Source organism: Pseudophryne corroboree, chromosome 8 (assembly GCF_028390025.1).
Source record: "Pseudophryne corroboree isolate aPseCor3 chromosome 8, aPseCor3.hap2, whole genome shotgun sequence".
Taxonomy (NCBI): domain Eukaryota; kingdom Metazoa; phylum Chordata; class Amphibia; order Anura; family Myobatrachidae; genus Pseudophryne; species Pseudophryne corroboree.
The window spans coordinates 458,248,696-458,275,352 of NC_086451.1; the positions used below are offsets into that span (position 1 = coordinate 458,248,696).

Here is a 26,657-nt window from a genome sequence, read left to right on the forward strand (position 1 = left end):
CCAGCCAGTGTAGATGAAGATGGATGATGGTTATGTGGAATTAAAGGGTGTTGTTCAGGTTTTTGTTTTCATTCAGTGTTACTAATTTTTATGGAAGATCTTCTTTCAGGTCCTTCAAACTCTGCAATTTTTTTTGTTTTTGTTACCGGAGTCTCCTTGTAAGTGCGCCACTGTTCTGGGACCCCAATAGCGGCTTTACTCCAATAGGTAGTATTGGGAATTTGTTCTGCATATCTCAGAGTCTGAGCATTCCAAAAACATTCCGGAGCCTAATTGGTCAGCGCAGCAGTTGTCCGTGACGCTCTATGGCATACAGGCAATCAACGCTGGTGGTCTGAAGTTGATTATTTCATTATTATTCCCATGATTTTATTTAGGTTTTTTTTGCATATATTTTTCTGTTATTGTTTTAATACTGCAAACTGTTATGACAAAACGGGGTTATATAGACTTTAATAGACAATGTGTGGATTTTATGTTCTCATGGCGCTTTTTTCTCCCCCGTGTATCCCAGCAGGTGGAATCTGCGTAGGGCGCAGGGGCGGGAGGCAGAGGAGCTGCAGACTCGCTCAGCAGCTCCCGGGGCGCAATCACCTGCCATGATATCGGCCGCCCCGCTCTACAGTGGCGTGCACAACTGGAGCAGTACCGACCGTGTGCGCATGTGCGGCATCAACGACGACAGGTGAGGATGTGCCCCCAAACCCTACGCTATACTGTTACCTGTTTGCTGTGTCTGTGATCTGATGTTCCCGACTGATGCCTTACTGTGTGTAGGTTTGCTGACAGTGCCGTTCATTCTCCTGTTGCATCGTGACCGATTACCCCCAGACCATAATCTCTTGCCTTGCTTTTGTACAGGAGGAATCCACTGTCTGATGAGAAGTTAAAATCCAGTAATAGCCAGCACCTGGGGTCCGAAGATCTGTGTGTGAATAGTGTTCTTTCCAAGGTGAGCCTAACAGCACGACACAGGAACATTGGGGGTCATTCCGAGTTGATCGCTCGCTAGGAGTTTTTCGCTGCCGTGCACACGCTAAGCCGCCGCCCTCTGGGAGTGTATATTAGCTTTGCAATAAAAAATTGTGCAGTTTTAGAGTAGCGCCAGACCTACTCAGCGCTTGCGATCACCTCAGACTGTTTAGTTCCTGTTTTGACGTCACAAACACGCCCTGCGTTCTCCCAGCCACGCCTGCGTTTTTCCTGGCACGCCTGCATTTTTACGAACACTCCCTGAAAACGGTCAGTTGACACCCAGAAACGCCCCCTTCCTGTCAATCACTCTGCGGCCAGCAGTGCGACTGAAAAGCTTCGCTAGACCTTGTGTGAAACTACAACGTTCGTTGTAATAGTACGATGCGCGTGCGCATTGTGCCGCATACGCATAAGTGGTGTTTTTTTACCTGAACGCTGCACAGCGAAAAAAAGCAGCTAGCGAACAACTCGGAATGACCACCATTGTGGCTGCAACCCTCCGTCTCTGACCATTGCACATAACACTGTAGCAGCACTCACAACTCTATATGTATAGATTCCCGTGTCTGGTAAGAACGCAGGTTCCTCTTGATTACCGCAGGCCCTTTGTGCACCATGTGGCTAATAGAGGTTGTCAGCATTATCCTATAATGGGATTACTGACAGGAAGTCTGTATGTAGAAATGCTGCACCCCCAGTCACAGCTACCATCAATATCTTCTACCTGGATAAGCTGAAGCATCCTTTACCCATGTGTCACATATTATTCATTATCGGGTCTTGTTATTACCGGCAAGAATAGAAAGAAATTATGATTCGCCCAAATGTAGTAAAATACAGTAGGGTAAATAATGAAGGGATGGCTTTAATAATCCCAGCGCTACTTCTTCAGGAGCAGGGCGCACTACCGGGCATGTGCAGTCTGCAGATCATGCACCCGCTAGTGTAGAATATAGGGGTGGGATCATACGGGTCCCTCTCCTGCCACTTTTTTGCTAAATTTAGCCCATAGGCTACAACGGACTAATGCCATCTTCATATGGCGTTAGCTACCAGGGGGCAGGCATTCTGGAGCTTGGTATTTTTGGCTATAAAGGGGGCTGCTTTTGCGAGTGTAACAGGGTACTGCAGCGGATAGCCCCGATTTCTGAAGGTAATCCAGATCATAGATCGACAGTGTATTGGTCAATAGATCAATACCATATGGTGCATTGCATTAGGTCGACAGGTATAAAAGGTCAGCAGATGATAGGTCGACAGTGCTTATGGTCGACTGGTACAAAGGATCGACGGGTTAAAAAAATCGACATGCCAATTGTCGACTCACAAATAGTCGACACGTGTTTTTGTTGTTTTTTTTATTCTTTTGACGTTTTTTTACGTTTTCCCAACATTTGATAGATTTTACTATCCACGGGGATCTAGTGGGAATAGTAACCTAAAAAGAATCGTGGTGAGCGTCTACATTTGTACTGATGGTGGTCACATGACATGGAATATACAGGATTTGAAAAATGACAGTTAGGAGCTGATTGGCTGGTACTTTATCTCTATCAGATTCCACTTTATCACTTTTTAAGGCTTAATACGTTTGGAGCCTTAAGGGGGCGACGCACGGAGAGATCCGTGCTTAATTTCCAAACAATGTGACTAGAATGCCTAGAAATTAAGCACAGATCTCTCCGTGTGTATGCCCCACAGCGATCGCTATCGCCGGTACTAGATTGGCCTGCATGCAGGCACGATCTAGCACATCGCTCGTTACCAAGCTAGCTTCAGTTGAAGTTATGTGATGATTGAGAACTTTACATAACTAATCGTATTGTAGGCCTCACTTGGGGCAGATATTTCTCTGACGTCCTAGTGGATGCTGGGAACTCCGTAAGGACCATGGGGAATAGCGGCTCCGCAGGAGTCTGGGCACATCTAAAGAAAGCTTTAGGACTACCTGGTGTGCACTGGCTCCTCCCCCTATGACCCTCCTCCAAGCCTCAGTTAGATCTCTGTGCCCGAACGAGAAGGGTGCACACTAGGGGCTCTCCTGAGCTTCTTAGTGAAAAGTTTAGTTTTAGGTTTTTTATTTTCAGTGAGACCTGCTGGCAACAGGCTCACTGCATCGAGGGACTAAGGGGAGAAGAAGCGAACTCACCTGCGTGCAGAGTGGATTGGGCTTCTTGGCTACTGGACATTAGCTCCAGAGGGACGATCACAGGTCCAGCCTGGATGGGTCCCGGAGCCGCGCCGCCGGCCCCCTTACAAAGCCAGAAGAGCGAAGAGGTCCGGAAAATCGGCGGCAGAAGACGGTCCTGTCTTCAGATAAGGTAGCGCACAGCACCGCAGCTGTGCGCCATTGCTCTCAGCACACTTCACACTCCGGTCACTGAGGGTGCAGGGCGCTGGGGGGGCAGCGCCCTGAGACGCAATAAATCGATAAAAACCTTATATGGCTAAAATAAATGCATCACATATAGCTCCTGGGCTATATGGATGCATTTAACCCCTGCCAGAACATACAGAAAAACGGATGATAAGGCCGCCGAGAAGGGGGCGGAGCCTATCTCCTCAGCACACTGGCGCCATTTTCCCTCACAGCTCCGTTGGAGGGAAGCTCCCTGGCTCTCCCCTGCAGTCACTACACTACAGAAAGGGGTTAAAAAAGAGAGGGGGGCACTAATTAGGCGCAGTATAAATAATACAGCAGCTATAAAGGGGAAAACACTTATATAAGGTTATCCCTGTATATATATAGCGCTCTGGTGTGTGCTGGCAAACTCTCCCTCTGTCTCCCCAAAGGGCTAGTGGGGTCCTGTCCTCTATCAGAGCATTCCCTGTGTGTGTGCTGTGTGTCGGTACGTTTGTGTCGACATGTATGAGGAGAAAAATGATGTGGAGACGGAGCAGAGTGTCTGTAATAGTGATGTCACCCCCTAGGGGGTCGACACCTGAGTGGATGTACTGTTGAAAATTACGTGACAGTGTCAGCTCTGTATAAAAGACAGTGGTTGACATGAGACAGCCGGCTACTCAGCTTGTGCATGTCCAGACATCTCATGGGCCGTCAGGGGCTCTAAAGCGCCCGTTACCTCAGATGGCAAATACAGACGCCGACACGGATACTGACTCCTGTGTCGACGGTGAAGAGACAAACCGTGTTTTCCAATAGGGCCACACGTTACATGATTGAGGCAAAGGAAAATGTTTACACATTTCTGATAATATGAGTACCACCAAAAAGGGGTATTATGTTGGTGAGGAAAAACTACTTGTAGTTTTCCTGAATCTGAGAAATAAAATGAGGTGTGTGATGATGCGTGGGTTTCCCCCCGATAACAATTGATAATTTCTAAAAAGTTATTGGCAGTATACCTTTTCCCGCCAGAGGTTAGGGTGCGTTGGGAAACACCCCCTAGGGGGGATAAGGCGCTCACACGCTTGTAATAACAAGGGCTCTACCCTCTCCTGAGATGGCCGCCCTTAAGGATCCTGCTGATAGTAAGCAGGAGGGTATCCTAAAATGTATTTACACACATACTGGTGTTATACTGCGACCAGCAATCGCCTCAGCCTGGATGTGCAGTGCTGGGTTGGCGTGGTCGGATTCCCTGACTGGAAATATTGATATCCTAGATAAGGACAGTATATTATTGCCTATAGAGCAATTAAAAGATGCATTTCTATATATGCATGATGCACAGCGGAATATTTGCCGACTGGCATCAAGTATAAGTGCGTTGTCCAATTCTACCAGTAAAGTGGTCAGGTGATGCGGATTCCAAACGGCATTTGGAAGTATTGCCTTAAAAAAGGGGACATTTGGGGTCGGTCTTTCAGACATGGTGACCACGGCAACAGCTGGGATATCCACGTTTGTACCCCAGGTCGCCTCTCAAAATAAGACGCCGTATTATCAGGCGCAGTCCTGTTTGGCAAGCGGACAAAAGGGTTCCTCTTTTCTGCTCGTGACAGAGGGAGAGGAAAATGGCTGCAGTGATCAGCCAGTTCCCAGGAACAGAAACCCTTTTCCGCCTCTGCCAAGCCCTCAGTATGACGCTAGGGCTTTACAAGCTCAGGCACGGTGGGGGCCCGTTCTCAATGAATTTCAGTGCGCAGTGGGCTCACTCGCAAGTAGACCCCTGGATCCTTCAGGTAATATTTCAGGGGTACAAATTGGAATTCGAGACGTATTCCCCTCGCCGTTTCCAAAAGTCTGTTTTACCGACGTCTCCCGCTGACAGGGAGGCAGTTTTGGAAGCCATTCACAAGCTGTATTCCCAGCAGGTGATAATTAAATACCCCTCCTGCAACAGGGAACGGGGTATTATTCCACACTATTGTGGTACCGAAGCCAGACGGCTCGGTGAGACCGATTTTAAAATCTAAAATCTTTGAACACTTACATACAGAGGTTCAAATTCAAGATTGAGTCACTCAGAGCAGTGATTGCGAACCTGGAAGAAGGGGACTACATGATGTCTCGGGACATCAAGGATGCTTACCTTCATGTCAAAATTTACCCTTCTCACCAAGGGTATCTCAGGTTATGATACACTATCAGTTCAGACGCTGCCGTAGGGATGGTCCACGGCACCCCGAGTCTTTACTGAAGTAATGATGATATTCCTTCGAAGGAAGGGAATTTTAGTTATCCTTTACTTGGACGATTCCCTGATAAGGGTAAGATCCAGGGAACAGTTGGAGATCGGTGTAGCACTATCTCAGGTAGTGTTGCGGCAGCACGATTGGATTCTCAATATTCCAAAATCGCAGCTGGTTCCGACGACTTGTCTTCTGTTCCTAGGGATGATCCTGGACACAGTCCAGAAAGAAGGTGTTTCTCCCGGAGGAGAAAGCCAGGGAGTTATCCGAGCTAGTCAGGAACCTCCTAAAACCGAACCAAGTCTCAGTGCATCAATGCACAAGGGTTCTGGGTAAAAATGGTGGCTTCCTACGAAGCAATCCCATTCGGCAGATTCCACGCAAGACTTTCCAGTGGAACCTGCTGGACAAATGGTCCGGGTCGCATCTTTAGATGCATCAGCGGATAACCCTGTCACCAAGGACAAGGGTATCCCTCCTGTGGTGGTTGCAGAGTGCTCATCTTCTAGAGGGCCGCAGATTCGGCATTCAGGACTGGGTCCTGGTGACCACGGATGCCAGCCTGCGAGGCTGGGGAGCAGTCACACAGGGAAGGAATATCCAGGGCTTATGGTCAAGCCTGGAGACATCACTTCACATAAATATCCTGAAGCTAAGGGCCATTTACAATGCTCTAAGCTTAGCAAGACCTCTGCTTCAAGGTCAGCCGGTGTTGATCCAGTCGGACAACATTACGGCAGTCACCCACGTAAACAGACAGGGTGCCACAAGAAGCAGGAGGGCAATGGCAGAAGCTGCAAGGATTCTTCGCTGGGCGAAAAACCATGTGATAGCACTGTCAGCAGTTTTCATTCCGGGAGTGGACAACTGGGAAGCAGATTTCCTCAGCACGACCTCCACCCGGGAGAGTGGGGACTTCACCCAGAAGTCTTCCACATGATTATAAACCGTTGGGAAAAACTCGACAGGTATTGCGCCAGGTCAAGGGACCCTCAGGCAATAGCTGTAGATGCTCTGGTAACACCGTGGGTGTACCAATCAGTGTATGGGTTCCCTCCTCTGCCTCTCATACCCAAGGTACTGAGATTGATAAGATGGAGAGGAGTAAGCACTATATTCGTGGCTCCGGATTGGCTAAGAAGGACTTGGTAACCGGAACTTCAAGAGATGCTCACGGAGGATCCGTGGCCTCTACCTCTAAGAAGGGACCTGCTCCAGCAAGGACCTTGTCTGTTCCAAGACTTACCGCGGCTGCGTTGACGGCATGGCGGTTGAACGCCGGATCCTGAAGGAAAAAGGCATTCCGGATGAAGTCATCCCTATCCTGATCAAAGCCAGGAAGGATGTAACCAAAAAAAAACAAAAAACATTATCACCGCATTTGGCGAAAATATGTTGCGTGGTGCGAGGCCAGTAAGGCCCGACGGAAGAAATTCAACTGGATCGATTCCTACATTTCCTGCAAACAGGAGTATCTATGGGCCTGAAATTGGGGTCCATTAAGGTTCAAATTTCGGCTCTGTCAATTTTCTTCCAAAAAGAACTAGCTTCAGTCCCTGAAGTTCAGATGTTTGTTAAAGGGGTACTGCGTATACAGCCTCCTTTTGTGCCTTCAGTGGCACTTTGGGATCTCAAGGTAGTTTTTGGGTTCCAAAAGTCACATTGGTTTGACCCACTTAAATCTGTGGAGTTAAAATATCTCACAGGAAAAGTGGTCATGCTGTTGGCTCCGGCCTGGGCCAGGCGCGTGTCAGAATTGGCGGCTTTATCCTGAAAAAGCCCTTATCTGATTTTCCATTCGGACAGGGCGGAATTGAGGACTCGCCCTCAGTTTCTCCCTAAGGTGGTTTCAGCGTTCACCTGAACCAAACCTATTGTGGTGCCTGCGGCTACTAGGGACTTGGAGGACTCCAAGTTGCTGGATGTTGTCAGGACCCGGAAAATATATGTTTCCAGGACGGCTGGAGTCAGGAAATCTGACTCGCTGTTTATCCTGTATGCACCCAACAAGCTGGGTGCTCCTGCTTCTAAGCAGACTATTGCTCGTTGGATTTGTAGTACAATTCAGCTTGCACATTCTGTGGCAGGCCTGCCACAGCCAAAAAATCTGTAAATGCCCACTCCACAAGGAAGGTGGGCTCATCTTGGGCAGCTGCCCGAGGGGCCTCGGCTTTACAACTTTGCCGAGCAGTTACTTGGTCAGGAGCAAATACGTTTGTAAAATTCTACAAATTTGATACCCTGGCTGAGGAGGACCGGGAGTTCTCTCATTTGGTGCTGCAGAGTCATCCGCACTCTCCCGCCCGTTTGGGAGCTTTGGTATAATCCCCATGGTCCTTACGGAGTTCCCAGCATCCACTAGGACGTCAGAGAAAATAAGAATTTACTTACCGATAATTCTATTTCTCGTAGTCCGTAGTGGATGCTGGGCGCCCATCCCTCCCAAGTGCGGATTGTCTGCATTACTTGTACATAGTTATTGTTACCAAAAAAATTCGGGTTATTGCTGTAGTGAGCCATCTTTTCTAGAGGCTCCTCTATTATCATGCTGTTAACTGGGTTCAGATCACAAGTTGTACAGTGTGATTGGTGTGGCTGGTATGAGTCTTACCCGGGATTCAAAATCCTTCCTTATTGTGTACGCTCGTCCGGGCACAGTATCCTAACTGATGCTTGGAGGAGGGTCATAGGGGGAGGAGCCAGTGCACACCAGGTAGTCCTAAAGCTTTCTTTAGATGTGCCCAGACTCCTGCGGAGCCGCTATTCCCCATGGTCCTTACGGAGTTCCCAGCATCCACTACGGACTACGAGAAATAGAATTATCGGTAAGTAAATTCTTATTATTAAGCCTGGAGAAGTGATAAAGCAGTGATAAGTGCAAGGTGAGATTGCACCAGCCAATATGTAAATTGACAGCAGCTGATTGGCTGGTGTGTTATCACCTTGCACTTATCACTGCTTTATCACTTCTCCAGGCTTAATATATCTGCCCTAATGGGGCCTATTTATCATTAAATATTTGTGGGATTTTCCTTGAAAAAAGCCGCTTTCGGGGGGGTACCCACAAATATTTAGTATCCCCCGTAATCGCCGATATTTGCTGTGGTCAGTCCATTTCCAAAACCTTCCGCAGCCCCCATAGGTTTTTAGGGTGTTGTGAAGCTGTTCGGGGGTTTACCAGGCTCTGGAATGCAACGTATCTCCAGATGGCGTTACCCTATAATTGCCTATGGGCAACTACTGTGCACGTTTTGCCGATGGTCGTGAATGCACATTGGCTACTGGGGACACATACCCGGAAGTATAATAGCGTTACCCTATCTCTCCTGGGAAGAGCATTTTAATATATTTGCATGAAAATAATAATTTTTACATTGCGGATGGGAGCAAAAAATATTTATCACCTCTGCATTTACAATGTGTATCGTGATAAATGCGTCTCATTACATTGATATTACATTTTAGCCTTTTTAGGTGACGTCTGCAGGTGGTGACAGTAAGATCTGATAACACCATGGGGGTGATTCCGAGTTGTTCGCTCGCTAGCTGCTTTTAGCAGCATTGCACACGCTAGGCCGCCGCCCTCTGGGAGTGAATCTTAGCATAGCAGAATTGCGAACGAAAGATTAGCAGAATTGCGAAAATAAATTTCTTAGCAGTTTCTGAGTAGCTCCAGACTTACTCACAAATAGCGATCAGTTCAGGCCGTTTCATTCCTGGTTTGACGTCGCACACACGCCCAGCGTCCGGCCAGCCACTCCCCCGTTTCTCCATACACTCCCGCGTTTTTCCCTGACATGCCTGCGTTTTTCCGCACACTCCCAGAAAACGGACAGTTTCCGCCCAGAAACACCCACTTCCTGTCAATCACACTCCGATCACTTCAACGATGAAAAATCTTCGTTCGGGCGTGAGTAAATCTACTAAGTTTTGTGGTAAAATACTAACCGCATGCGCACTGCGTACCATGCGCATGCGCATTTTTGCCTTAATCGCTTCGTTGCGAAAATCGGCAACGAGCGAACAACTCGGAATGACCCCCTATGTCCGACTCTTTGCACGCTAAGCGATCAGCGGAGCCACCGCACAAAGCAAACTTGCAATAATTTCATTACGACATATCTCCAGTCGTCAATGGTGAACAATTCCATAAGTTGTGTCATCTATTAGTGGCGCAAGCCTTAGTGTTTAGAGCACAGTATTGTTCTGAAACTGTAATATTTAGGGACTCTTGTTTCTGTCACCCGTATGTACACCTTAAACACGAGACGCAGACTGGGTTCACGTGCGTCATGCCGCAATAATATCATGAAGCATTCGATATCCCGGCTGTCGGAATCCCGGCGCCGGGATCCTGACCGACAATTATTCTCCCTCTTGGGGTGTCCTGGAGGGAGAATAAATAGCGTAGCGCGCCTCCGTGCCCGCAGCGAGCCCGCAAGGGGCTCTTTTGCACTCGCCCCACTGTTGGCATTCTGGCGTTCGGGATCCAGAAAGCCACGATCCCGACAGCCAGGATATCGTAGTACACCCAATAATATCACTAGTCCCTAGGGAATGCTAGTCCTGCATTATCATTGATGGCTCAGGTGTAGTGTGCTCAGGTGTAGTGTAAGATAACCTAATGTAGGATTGCTGGTGTCACGCTGCATTCATTTGTTTGTAGCAGTGAAATATAAATATCCATGCAGCAATGGTATCCATCCATGCCATAGGTTTTATATGCCCTTATATAGGTTTTATGATATAAATGACAACTATTAGCTGATCAGTGTAACTTTAAACCATATATTCCCTAATTAGTGTAGGTCTTCTACAAGTATGGCTAGATAGCTTAAAGTACCAGTAAAAATGTATGTATATACAGAATAGTTATTTGTAGATAAATTCACCAGGCAGAAGTACCCCTAGAGTCTGCCTGTAATACCCCTTGGGGTACATATACCCTGTTCTGTTATACACCTGATCAGGAGATGGACACATAGGATACAGGAAAACGGGGGGTTCTGTATAATGTGCCGTTTTCATAGCAACCAAACTGATCCTACAATTCCTGTTTTAGAGCAGTGTAGTTACTGAAAACAAAAGTGCGATTTGTTGCTGTGGGATACGGAACAGTCCTATATGTGTTAATAGCAAATCTGAAAGCCAATGGTTCTCCGGTCACCGTTGTCCTGTTGTAATGTTCCTTTACTGTGAACTCCCGTTGATTTGCCTGTGTTTTGGTTTCAGGTGGATTTCATACCAGCAACCAACCAAAGCGATGCCCTGATGCTCCAGGAAGGTGGCGGTGCAGCGGTGGAATCTGGACAACAGCTGGAGGAGAAACCACCCGATCCTATTGTGTCCAAGCCAGCATTGTCGTTTAAAGCTTGTGATAACGTCTCACCACCGGATGGAAAACCAGCTGCGAACATGTTGGACACGTCTATCCAAGCAGCTTCAAGCAAACACAGTAAAAAAATGGAGTATGCCAGGACTCCGGCGCAGGAGAAGGTAGCAGGGGCGGAACACCCCGCTTTTCAGCCCGCCGGCCCGGATCCGTCTGTGAAGCAGAAGGCCGTCCTTGGCCCTGGATTACAAATTGCTGGTCAGCCGGTGGAGGCTACTCACGCTGTTGTGTCCTCCAGTTTCGGCACTCTTACTCCCTTTACTATGAGCAGAATCTGCTTCTCCGCCACTCAGGTCCCAAATATGCAGAAGCTTCCTTTGTCCTTCACATCTGGCACGGTCATAACACCAACCCAGCCCCTAGTTTATATCCCTCCTCCGAACTGTGGACAGCCCCTCAGCGTAACTACCTTGCCGACCACATTTGGGGTGACATCAACGCTGACCCTTCCCCTAATGCCCTCCTGTTTGCAGGAGAGATGCCTCTTGCAAGCCTCTTCAGAACTTCATCCTCATGCATTTGCTTCTTCTCTGGGAAGACCCTTAAACACTGACTCCAAAGTGGGTCTGGCGGAATTGAATAAAGCAGTTAGCACAACCCCTTCCATTTCCCTCACCAACAGCAATACCATTATTACATCCTCTGCGGACGGCTCGACCGTCCGCACTGATCCATCATCCACCACTCTATCTGCTTTACAGACTCTTTCCTCGCATCCCACCCTCCCATTGGTCAGTATGAGCCCCATTACCCTAGCAACCTATTCCAGAACCCCTAATCTGGAACCACAAACAGAGTCTTCATCCGTTTCCCCGTTAAAGTCCCCTCCACAACTTGAAAGAGAGATGGTCTCTCCCCCTGACTCCTATGAAATGCCTTTGGACTTGTCCTCCAAATCTCACCGCCATAAACACGCCCCATCTAACCAACGGAAAACTCCACCTATGCCAGTGTTAACCCCAGTGCACACGAGCGGGAAAGCCTCACTCTCCACTGTCTTGTCCAGGTCCGACTGCAGTTCTCAGCGTCCCGTGCAAAACAGCTTCACCACCACCACCAGCAGCGTCCAAGGCGGGCCCCCGTTGGTAATGTTTCCGGAGTTCTTGAGGAATGGGGATCCAGTGTCAACACAGCTTGTGGGAGCTTCTGGGTCTTGGATTAAAAATTCTGCTGCTCTAATTAGTACTATACCCGGTACTTACGTAGGGGTGGCCAATCCAGTGCCTGCCTCGGTGTTGTTGAACAAAGACTCTAGTTTGAGCCTTAGCACGGACTCCCAGCTTTTGGCAAAACAGGAGCCAATTTCGATAATCGACCAGGGAGAGCCAAAGAACTCAGGGTCATGTGGCAAGACTGGTGTAGATGGCATGCAGCCCACAGAAAAGCGGCACTTTCACGGACGGCCTACTACAGTGAACTCTTTATGTCCTTCAAAGGATTGGACCTTATCTGGACATGGGACGGTGCACCCAAAGTGTCCCTTAAATGGGAAGCCCAGCAATTCTCAGGTTCTGCCGGTTAGTTGGTCTCCATACCGTCAGCCGTCACTGCTGTCCATTGGCATACCACCCGCAGGCACACTCCGTTCAAGCCAAGGTCCTCCTCAGAGACTTCCTGTAGGAGAATACACCTTATTCTCCAGCATTCTTCCAGCGGAATCCAATGTGACGCCTCAAAAGAGCGTCGGCGAATCTCCATGTAGTGCTCAGCAACAAAACGCACCGACCGTTGCAGCCACGGACAATGAGACGCCGGCAAAGCAAAGGACATGCGAGACTCTTTCTAAACCGCGTAAATCTCGCGTAAGTAAAAGTTTGCTGGCCCCGAAACCTGCTGCAGGAGACACCGTTTTATACTTTCCACCAGGTGCGGCAGGTGGTCCGCATGGGGTAGAAGGAAGCACCACCTTAAATAAAGTTCCTGACCAGCAGAACTGTAAAGACAATAAAGTTCGGCCAAAGTTGACTTGCAGTCGGAAGGCCTTTGGGGACACCAAGCCAAAAAATAAAGTTTTGGCCTCTTACATGACCAATGACCAAGTGACGGCGAGCCAACCAAAAGACGTCAGTCACGACTTCTCTCTCTTGAGCCAGGACTGCAGTAAAAAGGACTCCATTACGGGCGTGTCGCAGGATCAGCCTGTGCCCCGCAAACGCAGCCACAAAAAAGCGCCCCCTGTAGACACTCTGCATTGCGTGCAGGAGGTAGACTTGAGCAAAGTCAAAATCGAGAGGGTGGACGATGATGAGAACTTTGGCTGTTTGCCATCTTTTAACAATTCATTGTGGACTCCTGTGGAAATGCCACCAATTACCAAAGTTAAAGCTAGGGTTAAGAAAGAACCGGGGTTGAGAGGACGTTTTAAGCATTCAGAAGAGGTCAGCCCGACCAGGCCCGCTCAACCCAAGTCCAAGAGTAAGCAGAAACAAAAAGACGTGGACAAAAGCGTGCAAGAACCGCAGAAACGGAAGGTGAGTGGTACCAATAGCCGCTACATATTCTCTGTAACCCGCTGAGCATGGATGACATCAGGTGCTCGCAGAAGATAAAGGAGGCGTTTCTCATAACTCATTGCATGACCCACAAATTGCACATAGCCGTTCTACCAGAATACATACGAAATGACGGTGGTCACATACAGATGGAGCAACGTTCATCTTGGCCTCTCTGCTGCGCCTAGGCACACCATGGTTTATTAGCATAAGCCCTTCATCTATTGTTCTCAGCATACAGATACAATACAGAGAGAACAATACATCAGGGGGGGATTAAGTCATTACAGCAGGGTATTAAGGTCTTCATTCCGAGTTGATCGCTAGCTGCATTCGTTCTCTGTGCAGTGATGAGGCAAAAAAAGTCACTTCTGCGCACGCGCGACGTACTATTACAACGAACGATGTAGTTTCACACAAGGTCTAGCGAAGCATTTCAGTCGCACTGCTGGCCGCAGAGTGATTGACATGAAGTGGGCGTTTCTGGGTGTCAACTGACCGTTTTCAGGGAGTGTACGAAAAAACGCAGGCGTGGCTGGGCGAACGCAGGGCGTGTTTGTGACGTCAAATCCGAAACTGAATGGTCTGAAGTGATTGCAAGCGCTGAGTAGGTATTGAGCTACTCTGAAACTGCACAATAAAACGTTGCCGCAGCTCTGCGATCCTTTCGTTCGCACTTTTGCTAAGCTAAAATATACTCCCAGTGGGAGGCGGCATAGCGTTTGCACGGCTGCTAAAAACTGCTAGCGAGCGATCAACTCGGAATGACCGCCTAAGTCTGACTGCCCTGGCTCTCAGTTAATCCTATTAAAGGCCAAGTTAAAGATGGCTCCATCTGTATCACTGCTTTGTAGTGTTTAGAAATAGAACTTCTTAAAACGTCAATGGAAGGGTATCCGGATCAGGTTGACAGATACAAAGGTCAACCGATGAAAGGTTGACAGTGCTTAAGGTCGACGGGTTCAAAAGGTCGACATGACAAGGGTCAACACGTGTTGTTTTTTGTTTTTTTTACATGTTTTCTCAACATTTGCTAGATTTACTGTCCACATGGACTACGACTGGGAATAGTAACCTGTGGTGAGCGAGAGAAGAGAGGCCCAGCAGTCTGTGTCCTTCAGGAGAGAACCGCAACGTTTAGAGGTCAATTTACTAAGATGGGAGTTCTATTAAAGATGTGATGTTGGCCATAGCAACCAATCATATTCCAGGTATTATCTTCTAGAAGGTGCTAGATAAATGAGAAGTAAAATCTGATTGGTTGCTATGGGCAACATCCCATCTTAAATAGAAATCCCATCTTAGTAAATTGACCCCGAAATGTGCTAATGTCCTGATATAGGGGGTCATTCGGAGTTGATAGCTTGGCTAGCAGTTTTTAGCAGCCGTGCAAACGCTATGCAGCCGCCCACAGGGGGAGTGTATTTTCGCTTTGCAGGAGTGCGAACGCCTGTGCAGGCGCGCGGCAGCAAACACATTTTGTGCAGAACAAGACCAGCCCTGTAGTTACTTATCCTGTGCGATGATTGCTGCGACGAGTGACACGGTAATGACGTCAGATACCCGCCCAGCAAACACCTGGCCACGCCTGCGTTTTTCCAACCACTCCCAGAAAACGGTCAGTTGACACCCATAGACGCCTTCTTCCTGTCAATCTCCTTGCGATCGGCTGTGTGAATGGATTCTTCGCTAGATCCAGTGCACAGCAGCGATACTCTTTGTGCCCGTACAACGCGCGTGCGCATTGCGCCGCATACGCATGCGGTTTTGCCATTTTTTTACCTGATCACTGCGAAAATCGGCAGCGAGCGATCAACTCTGAATGACCCCCATACTGTAAGCAATATGTGAATGCGGATTGTTAGCTTATTCTCTATAAGACAAATGATATGTAACGTTTCAGGCCGGGATGTAAGTCCGAGTTCGGCGGCCGTGCGGGACGTTGGCTGAATGCAAACGTTTTTTTAAAGCGGCAAACATGTACAAAGCTAAACAGTGCCTAGCACATGATTGCCCCTTTAAAAAAAAAATCAGAGTTCGGCCGGCATCTGGCATGACCGACGAACTTGGAATTCATTACATCCCGCCCTTAGTGTTGTGTTTTTTTTTTTTTTTTTTAAATAGCCTGGTATTATAAGAAGCAGCAGACAACGTTCGTTGTGGGGTCCTATGTGCACTCAGGGGCTAATTCAGACCTGATCGCTAGGCTGCGTTTTCGTACAGCGCATGCGTATGCACCGCAATGCGCAGGCGCGTCACATGGGTACAAAGTGGATCGCCGCTCAGCGATGGGTTTGTGCGAAGGATCTGTTCGCACAGGCGTTCACTAGGAGATTGACAGGAAGAAGGCGTTTGTGGGTGGTAACTGACCATTTTCAGGGAGTGTCAGGAAAAATGCAGGCGTGTCCAAGCGTTTGCAGGGCGATGTCTGACGTCAATTCCAGCCCCGGACAGGCTGAAGTGATCGCAGCGGCTGAGTAAGTCCTGGGCTGCGCAGAGACTGCACAAGATCTGTTTGTACTGCTCGGCTGCATTGATTGACAGACAGAGGCGGTCGCAGGGTGGGAGGGGGCTGGACGGCAGCGTTAAGCCGCCATTTAGGGGGCGCGGTCCAGCCAACACAGGCGTGGCCGGACCGTTGGGGATGGGGGGGGGCTGCGGCGACTGCGTGACGTCTCACGCAGCCGCTGCGGCCAGCGGCAGCGACGATCAACTCCCGGCCAGACGCAGGAGCTGCGCTGACCGGGAGTTACTCCTGAAATACTCGTGTGATGCTTTTGTATTTGTGCAGGGGGAAGTGGGGGGGCTGCCTGACATACTAGCCCTGTGTCCCCCCCGCATGTCAGGGAACATGATCGTAGCTGCGATCAACTCGGAATGACCCCCTATATCTTTCTGTTCATGCGCTCTACTGCTTTTCTAAAATATTTTTATTTCCGACATTAGTAATGTTATTAACGTTAATAATGTAGGGAAGACGCATGACAAGTCTGCGTTCCGGACGCAGCCCTGTTCTAGCATTGAAGGGCGAGTGAGTTATTTGGAATGTTGACATTTGGTGACTGATAAAGGCAGATAGGAAAAAGTCTAGCTTATATTACACTGTTCTTATAGAGCAGGGGTGGGGAACCTCCGGCCCGCTCAGTCCGGCGGCAGCGTGTCTCAGCTGTCAGAACAGGGAGGAGAGCGCGGCTGTCGGGTGGGAGCGGAGGCGTGTAGTACTTCAAACCAGCCGCCGGTCCGTGAGCCAATCAGCTCGCGGACCGTCAGCCAATCAGGAGCCGCGGCTGCCGGTCCGCGAGCTCTGATTGGCTCTCGAACCGGCGGCTGGTTTGAAGTACTACACGCCGCCGCTCCCACCCGACAGCCGCGCTCTCCTCTGTGTCCCGCCGAAAGGAGCACGGTAAGCAGCACGGAGGGGAGGGGGGAGGGCATCTGTATACCTGGCACTGTGGGGGCATCTGTATACCTGGCACTGTGGGGGCATCTGTATACCTGGCACTGTGGGGGCATCTGTATAACTGGCACTGTGAGGGGCATTTGTATACCTGGCACTGTGGGGGCATCTGTATACCTGGCACTGTGGGGGCATCTATACCTGGCACTGTGGGGGCATCTGTATACCTGGCACTGTGAGGGGCATTTGTATACCTGGCACTGTGGGGGGCATTTGTATACCTGGCACTGTGGGGGCATCTGTATACCTGGCACTGTGGGGGGGCATTTGTATACCTGGCACTGTGGGGGCATTTGTATAACTGGCACTGTGAGGGGCATTTGTATACCTGGCACTGTGAGGGGCATTTGTATACCTGGCACTGTGGGGGCATCTGGGTATCCGTTCACATGGTCGACAGTCATTAGGTCGACCACTATTGGTCAACATTGACATGGTCGACATGGACACATGGTCGACACATGAAAAGGTCGATGTGAGTTTTTTAACTTTTTTTTCTTTTGGGGAACTTTTCCATACTTTACGATCCACATAGACTACGATTGTAACGGTAAAGTGTGCCGAGCGAAGGCACCATGCCCGAAGCATGGCGAGCGAAGCGAGCCATGCGAGGGGACGCGGTGCACTAATTGGGGTTCCCAGTCACTTTACGCAAAAAACTACACCAAAAAAAGTTAAAAAACTAATGTCGACCTTTTCATATGTCGACCTTTCATGTGTGGACCATTTTCACGTGTCGACCATGTGTCCATGTCGACAATGTCAATGTCGACCAACAGTGGTCGACCTAATGACTGTCGACCATAACATGGTCGACCATTCATACCTGAACCGGGCATCTGTATACCTGGCACTGTGGGGGCATCTGTATACCTGGCACTGTGGGGGGCATTTGTATACCTGGCACTGTGGAGGCATCTGTATAACTGGCACTGTGAGGGGCATTTGTATACCTGGCACTGTGGGGGCATCTGTATACCTGGCACTGTGGGGGCATCTGTATACCTGGCACTGTGGGGGCATCTGTATACCTGGCACTGTGGGGACATCTGTATACCTGGCACTGTGGGGGCATCTGTATACCTGGTACTGTGGGGGCATCTGTATACCTGGCACTGTGGGGACATCTGTATACCTGGCACTGTGAGGGGCATTTGTATACCTGGCACTGTGGGGACATCTGTATACCTGGCACTGTGAGGGGCATTTGTATACCTGGCACTGTGGGGGCATTTGTATACCTGGCACTGTGGGGGCATTTGTATACCTGGCACTGTGGGGGCAATTGTGGATCTGGCACCGCACTATTGGGGGCATATATGTATCACGTCCCATTTTAACTGGCCACACCCATTTTTTTGGCGCGTGCGCGCCTCCGGCGCACACACAGTACCTCTAAGGGGCAGACCTACTGGGGGGCAGGGTCATTTTTTAAGTTGAGAATTTTTGTATGGCCCTCGAAGGATTTTATAAATATCCAAATGGCCCTCGGTAGAAAAAAGGTTCCCCACCCCTGTTATAGAGTAACCCCTTCCTGACCGGGGGAATGCGGTGCCACTTTGCTATGGGTTGGTTGGCTGCTGTCCGGGGTCCCTGGCAGTCATTGACAGTCAGGTTTTTGGCACGGGGGCCGCACGCTGAAGCACGTAGCCGCCATACTGAATTGTCATGTATACATTGCACATTCCATCAGCTGACAATATAAATATACTATCTTTTGTTTTTAGAGGCTAATTCAGACTGGATCCCTGCAGCGGCAGCAATCGCAGTCTGAATCCTTTTGCGAAGTGCGCACGCACAGCGGCCGCACTGCACGTGCGCACCCCGGGTGCCCAGTGGCGATCTGGGCTGCAATCGCCTCTGCCTGATTGACAGGCAGAGGCAGGAGGGGGCATTAGAACAACGGAGGCGTGTCTGGACCGCTGGGGGAGGGGGCAGACCGCGGTGGCTGTGTGACACCACGCACAGCTGCTGCGACCTTAGACGCGGCAGGCAGCGCGCAGGAGCTGCGCTGGCAGGAGGCTACTCGCCAGGTTCAAAAGCATCGCCGCCATGCTATGGTTTTGTACCTGTTCTAAATTTAGCACATTTACGATCAGATCTGAATTCCCCCCTTAGTTATGTACTACCCACTGGCGCAGGTGACGTGAATCTTCAGCAGATGATGGCACACTGTTAAAATATAATGGATAAAATAAACGCGGGATCCGGTGAGCATACGCGACACCTGTGCTGTCATTCACCGCAGCTGCTTCCTGCAGCCTATTTGGGAAGATCCATGAACTGGGGCCGCATGATGCTGCTTGCTGGGAGATGTTGGGAGGGTGGAGGAGAGAACCAATCAGAAGCCGCAGTGACTTCTCTACACCCTCACCCGCCCTCGCATCACTTTCTACGTTTGAGCACAGACGTTCTTGTGCTTCGCTGGTGGTGCAGCTTGCAATGGTTGTGTCATGTTGTTCTTGGTGTAGCAGGTCCTGGAACAGTCACACCCTCCAACATCTGTATATTGTTGATACAACCGGACTGTGTTGTTATGCGAATGGGTTCGGTCACTTAGGGAGGGAAGAAGGAGGGGGAGGGGGGGGGGGGTCCCTGCCAAAGTGAGAATGGAGCACAGTGCAGTTAGGCTATAAAACCAACCTACAAACACAAGAGTAAAATAACGCTGCAGGTGAACTATAACTCCCAGCCTGCTTTTCACATCAGCCATGATGGAGAATTCTGCCTGCAATGTAACTGACGCTGTGTGCGGGATAAATGTGATAAAGGTCTGTGATGCTCTGTCCCCCCCCATTACTTGCTGGGTCCCCGAGTCCACCATTCTCACTACTTACACAACTGCTGCCCCTACCCCTCACTCCGTGCAGGTGTCATTGTCATCTACCGGGTGATACTGTGGGGGAGGGGCACTGGCTATGATTCAGGTAGGTGGGAGCCGTTTACATTACAGTAGCATAGGGACCTCTTATTTATCCGGCGCTTTGGGCAAACAGCACATCTCAGGTTAGTAACTCAGAGATTTACAGGTAAATGCCACCTAACAGTAGACCTGGTGTTTGGGTGTAATGTTTCTCTTCACCAGCCAGGTATATTGTGCTATTCGGAAGTTTTCCCGGCAGCCGCATTGTTGCTCGGCTTAAATTGCGCATCCTGTTTATTTCAGTGGAAGAGGCGATTGACCACCAGTCCCGAAAAGAAAGAACACAAAGCAGCCAAGTCCAAGAAGGAGCCGGTGACTGTGCGGACCAAAAGGCGGAAGATAATGACTATAAAGGCCGAGCCCTATGACCCAGAGTATGACCTAGGTAAGGACCGAATGGACGCCAGTCGCTCAGGTAACAGTACAGGCCAGTACACACGTTCTTTATTTTCCCAGAGATGTGTGCTGAGTGATCTGTCGGCGACCGCTCAGCACACATCTCTTCCCCCCCGCTCAGCACAACGGGATCTGTGCTGAGCGAGGGGCGCGTGAAATGAGCGATGTGCTAGATTGTGTCTGCATGCAGGCCAATCTAGCACCGACGATAGCGACGTGCTGGGCTGCGCATCGCCACCGCTGTGGGGCATACACACACGAGATCCGTGCTTAAAATCTAATCAATCTGGTCAGATTGCTTATATTTTAAGAACGGATCTCTCCGTGTGTACCCCCCTTAAGTGAGAGTTCCTGCGATAGCACCTTGCTCTCTAAGGTGGATTCAGGCCTGTCAGGATTAGGTGCAATAGTCTGCGTGAGCTTGTTAGTTACAGACCCAGCAACTAAACCTGCCAGGCAGACTGGTTAGCATTATAAAAGGTCCGATTAGCTTACTGATCACCTGACCCGCGGGGGGTGTAATTAACAGAAGAGGATCTATCTTTACTTTATTTCTCCATGTTTCACCTTAATTATTTGTGATGTGACCACAGGTTTTATAGAGACATAGCAGCTGCACCAGTGTCAGGGTCATGTCACTCCCTGACCTTCTGTGTGGCCCCTACTCTCGCGTTGGGACCGATAATGCATAAGCGGCGTCAGCCCCTAAAGGCGTCCCGTACTTGCGGACTGGTAACTTCTCCCCTCCGATCCGTCTGGTGATTGTGATTGTACAGTTTATAGGACCAGGTGGTGGGATTCTCTCCAGCTTGACCGCATTAGTTTTAACCTACCATTCTGGCCGGTGACCTGAATTGTTGTGTCTTCAGTGTTTGGCTCCCCTGTGGGGTCGCTGATAAGTGTCATTTTTATTAATCATCGGCCCATGGCCTGTGGTAATTGCAGGAGTTACAGCTTCCATCGTTCAGACCAGGCGTGCAGAGAGACACTTATCCAGCCCCATGCTCTCCTGATAGATCGGAGTAAACATTGCGGCCTACTTACCAACGAGCTAATAAGCCTGGCTAGAAGAGGGGGGTGTCGGGGCAGCACAGGAGGAGGTTACATCACTGGAGTGAGTGGCCGGCAGTTACCAGCTCTTCCTGTGCCCCCCCGTCACACTTCCTATTACAGGCTCAGGTCTGTGCTGTCGTACCATCTAGCAAATTGTTCATACGTAACCTGCAATGTGCAGACCTCTGCTGGCTGGCTTCTAGTGAACTTCCACGCCCCGATCTGGTACTCGTTATCCCCCAGTGACCTTACATTATGGAGTAGTGGTGCATGCTGGGGATTGTAGTTCAGTCCGAGAGATTTGTGAGAGCAGTTTTTATTGGTAGTGATAACAATTGTGTGTGTTCCTGTGGATGTGGGTTTGTTGTACATTGATTTATAGGACCACTAAACCTATAATAGAAGCTGCCTTATATAGAGGAGATGCCAATAGCGTTCACACAATGATATATATGGTAGAAGATGATTGGGTACCTGACACAGGGTGAGTGCAGGCTTCTGGTTTAGCAGGGAGGGGTGTGAGGGTGAGATTACCAGTTACATTGCTCCTCGGTTTGTGTGTATTTGGGGCTCTCTGTGTCATGGGTGACTGCGCAGACAAAGGCTCCTATTCATGTTACAGTCAGTTATTGTTCTATTATTTATTATGCCTTATGCCTAAAACGTCCGTGCAGGCTCGTCTACTGGTCCATAGCCGGCCCCCATAGCTCAGAACTAGTTGAGCCTGGAGATCACAAAGGGTAAAGGGGATCAGCGCAGCGCCAAACCTCTAACCCACCGTCACGCCCTAGCCGCCCGCACTGTTACCCCATGATGACAGCCTGACATTCACATTCTGTAGCCTGGCAGAGGCACCATCTTACTAGCAGCACGCGCAGATGCTGATTGCAGAGATCGCCCCTGCGTGACACACAGGCTCGTGTACAAATGCAGGCATAGAATGCGCCTGAAATATTCTGCATCTTGCAGACGTTGCAGAGCTGGATGTAACGTATAATCCAGGGTGGTGCTAGGAGAGAACAGTAGTATATGTACCAGGATGGTGCTAGGAGAGAACAGAAGTATATGCACCAGGGTGGTGCTAGGAGAGAACAGTAGTATATGTACTAGGGAGATGCTAGGAGAGAACAGTAGTATATGTACCAGGATGGTGCTAGGAGAGAACAGTAGTATATGCACCAGGATGGTGCTAGGAGAGAACAGTAGTATATGTACCAGGATGGTGCTAGGAGAGAACAGTAGTATATGCACCAGGGAGATACTAGGAGAGAACAGTAGTATATGTGCCAGGGTGGTACTAGGAGAGAACAGTAGTATATGCACCAGGGAGATGCTAGGAGAGAACAGTAGTATATGTACCAGGGTGGTGCTAGGAGAGAACAGTAGTATATGTACTAGGGAGATGCTAGGAGAGAACAGTAGTATATGCACCAGGGTGGTGCTAGGAGAGAACAGTAGTATGTGCCAGGGTGGTGCTAGGAGAGAACAGTAGTATATGTGCCAGGGTGATGCTAGGAGAGAACAGTAGTATATGCACCAGGGTGGTGCTAGGAGAGAACAGTAGTATATGTACCAGGGTGGTGCTAGGAGAGAACAGTAGTATATGTACCAGGGAGATGCTAGGAGAGAACAGTAGTATATGCACCAGAGAGATACTAGGAGAGAACAGTAGTATATGTGCCAGGGAGGTACTAGGAGAGAACAGTAGTATACGTGCCAGGGTGGTGCTATGAGAGAACAGTAGTATACGCACCAGGGAGATACTAGGAGATAACAGTAGTATATGTATCAGGGTGGTGCTAGGAGATAACAGTAGTATATGTACTAGGGAGATGCTAGGAGAGAACAGTAGTATATGTACCAGGGTGGTGCTAGGAGAGAACAGTAGTATATGCACCAGGGTGGTGCTAGGAGAGAACAGTAGTATATGTGCCAGGGTGGTGCTAGGAGAGAACAGAAGTATATGTACCAGGGTGGTGCTAGGAGAGAACAGTAGTATATGCACCAGGGAGATGCTAGGAGAGAACAGTAGTATATGCACCAGGGTGGTGCTAGGAGAGAACAGTAGTATGTGCCAGGGTGGTGCTAGGAGAGAACAGTAGTATATGTGCCGGGGTGGTGCTAGGAGAGAACAGTAGTATATGCACCAGGGAAATACTAGGAGAGAACAGTAGTATATGTACCAGGGTGGTGCTAGGAGAGAACAGTAGTATATGTACCAGGGTGGTGCTAGGAGAGAACAGTAGTATATGCACCAGGGAGATGCTAGGGGAGAACAGTAGTATATGTACCAGGGTGGTGCTAGGAGAGAACAGTAGTATATGTACCAGGGTGGTGCTAGGAGAGAACAGTAGTATATGTACCAGGGTGGTGCTAGGAGAGAACAGTAGTATATACACCAGAGAGATACTAGGAGAGAACAGTAGTATGTGCCAGGGTGGTGCTAGGAGAGAACAGTAGTATATGTGCCAGGGTGGTACTAGGGGAGAACAGTAGTATATGCACCAGGGAAATACTAGGAGAGAACAGTAGTATACGTGCCAGGGTGGTGCTAGGAGAGAACAGTAGTATACGTGCCAGGGAGATGCTAGGAGAGAACAGTAGTATATGCACCAGAGAGATGCTAGGAGAGAACAGTAGTATATGCACCAGAGAGATACTAGGAGAGAACAGTAGTATATGTGCCAGGGTGGTGCTAGGAGAGAACTATAGTATATGCGCCAGGGTGGTGCTAGGAGAGAACAATAGTATACGCACCAGGGATATGCTAGGAGAGAACAGTAGTATATGCACCAGGGAGGTGCTAGGAGAGAACAGAAGTATATGCACCAGGATGGTGCTAGGAGAGAACAGTAGTATATGTACTAGGGTGGTGCTAGGAGAGAACAGTAGTATATGTACTAGGGAGATGCTAGGAGAGAACAGTAGTATATGTACTAGGGAGATACTAGGAGAGAACAGTAGTATGTGCCAGGGTGGTGCTAGGAGAGAACAGTAGTATATGTACCAGGGTGGTGCTAGGAGAGAACAGAAGTATATGTACCAGGGTGGTGCTAGGAGAGAACAGAAGTATATGCACCAGGGTGGTGCTAGGAGAGAACAGTAGTATATGTACCAGGGTGGTGCTAGGAGAGAACAGTAGTATATGCACCAGGGAGATAATAGGAGAGAACAGAAGTATATGCACCAGGGTGGTGCTAGGAGAGAACAGTAGTATATGCACCAGGGAGGTGCTTGGAGAGAACAGTAGTATGTGCCAGGGTGATGCTAGGAGGGAACATTAGTATATGTACCAGGGTGGTGCTAGGAGAGAACAGTAGTATATGCACCAGGGTGGTGCTAGGAGAGAACAGTAGTATGTGCCATGGTGGTGCTAGGAGAGAACAGTAGTATATGCACCAGGGAGATACTAGGAGAGAACAGTAGTATATGTGCCAGGGTGATGCTAGGAGAGAACAGTAGTATATGCACCAGGGTGGTGCTAGGAGAGAACAGTAATATGTGCCAGGGTGGTGCTAGGAGAGAACAGTAGTATATGCACCAGGGAGATACTAGGAGAGAACAGTAGTATATGGGCCAGGGTGGTGCTAGGAGAGAACAGTAGTATATGCGCCAGGGAGATGCTAGGAGAGAACAGTAGTATATGCACCAGGGAGATGCTAGGAGAGAACAGTAGTATATGCACCAGGGAGATGCTAGGAGAGAACAGTAGTATATGCACCAGGGTGGTGCTAGGAGATAACAGTAGTATACGCACCAGGGAGATGCTAGGAGAGAACAGTTGTATATGCACCAGGGAGATACTAGGAGAGAACAGTAGTATATGCACCAGGGAGATGCTAGGAGAGAACAGTAGTATACGCGCTAGGGAGATACTAGGAGAGAACAGTAGTACATGCGCCAGGGAGATGCTAGGAGAGAACAGTAGTATATGCACCAGGGAGGTGCTAGGAGAGAACAGTAGTATTCGTGCCAGGGTGGTGCTAGGAGAGAACAGTAGTATATGCACCAGGGAGATGCTAGGAGAGAACAGTAGTATATGCACCAGGGAGGTGCTAGGAGAGAACAGTAGTATACGTGCCAGGGTGGTGCTAGGAGAGAACAGAAGTATATGCACCAGGGAGATACTAGGAGAGAACAGTAGTATGTGCCAGGGTGGTACTAGGTGAGAACAGTAGTATACGTGCCAGGGTGATGCTAGGAGAGAACAGTAGTATATGCACCAGGGAGATGCTAGGAGAGAACAGTAGTATATGCACCAGGGAGGTGCTAGGAGAGAACAGTAGTATACGTGCCAGGGTGGTGCTAGGAGAGAACAGAAGTATATGCACCAGGGAGATACTAGGAGAGAACAGTAGTATGTGCCAGGGTGGTACTAGGAGAGAACAGTAGTATACGTGCCAGGGTGGTGCTAGGAGAGAACAGTAGTATATGCACCAGGGTGGTGCTAGGAGAGAACAGTAGTATATGTGCCAGGGTGGTGCTAGGAGAGAACAGTAGTATACGCAATAGGGAGATACTAGGAGAGAACAGTAGTATATGCACCAGAGAGATACTAGGAGAGAACAGTAGTATATGCACCAGAGAGATACTAGGAGAGAACAGTAGTATACGTGCCAGGGTGGTGCTAGGAGAGAACAGTAGTATACGTGCCAGGGTGGTGCTAGGAGAGAACTGTAGTATATGCGCCAGGGTGGTGCTAGGAGAGAACAGTAGTATACGCGCCAGGGATATGCTAGGAGAGAACAGTAGTATATGCACCAGGGAGGTGCTAGGAGAGAACAGTAGTATATGCACCAGGGAGATGCTAGGAGAGAACAGTAGTATATGTGCCAGGGTGGTGCTAGGAGAGAATAGTAGTATACGTGCCAGGGTGGTGCTAGGAGAGAACAGAAGTATATGCACCAGGGAGATACTAGGAGAGAACAGTAGTATATGCACCAGGGCGGTGCTAGGAGAGAACAGTAGTATACGTGCCAGGGTGGTGCTAGGAGAGAACAGAAGTATATGCACCTTGGAGATGCTAGGAGAGAACAGTAGTATATGCACCAGGGTGGTGCTAGGAGAGAACAGTAGTATACGTGCCAGGGTGGTGCTAGGAGGGAACAGTAGTATATGCACCAGGGTGGTGCTAGGAGAGAACAGTAGTATATGTGCCAGGGTGGTGCTAGGAGAGAACAGTAGTATACGCAATAGGGAGATACTAGGAGAGAACAGTAGTATATGCACCAAAGAGATACTAGGAGAGAACAGTAGTATATACACCAGAGAGATACTAGGAGAGAACAGTAGTATACGTGCCAGGGTGGTGCTAGGAGAGAACAGTAGTATACGCACCAGAGTGGTGCTAGGAGAGAACAGTAGTATATGCAC

At 49.2% G+C, this 26,657-nt stretch overlaps 1 protein-coding gene across 5 annotated transcripts in view; it reads left to right on the forward strand.

Annotated features, from left to right (window-relative positions):
- The window catches only part of BCORL1 (BCL6 corepressor like 1), a 131,993-nt gene that overhangs the window by 80,380 nt on the left and 24,956 nt on the right, over positions 1-26,657 (forward strand). For 4 of the 5 annotated variants that reach the window (XM_063938354.1, XM_063938353.1, XM_063938352.1 and 1 more), the window contains 4 exons: positions 515-685; positions 862-952; positions 10,804-13,434; positions 20,079-20,220. In XM_063938354.1, the coding sequence (XP_063794424.1) occupies positions 600-685; positions 862-952; positions 10,804-13,434; positions 20,079-20,220 (2,950 nt within the window). In that variant the 5' untranslated portion in view covers positions 515-599. The remainder of the gene's footprint in view (positions 1-514; positions 686-861; positions 953-10,803; positions 13,435-20,078; positions 20,221-26,657) is intronic. The other variant, XM_063938351.1, reaches the window with a different exon arrangement.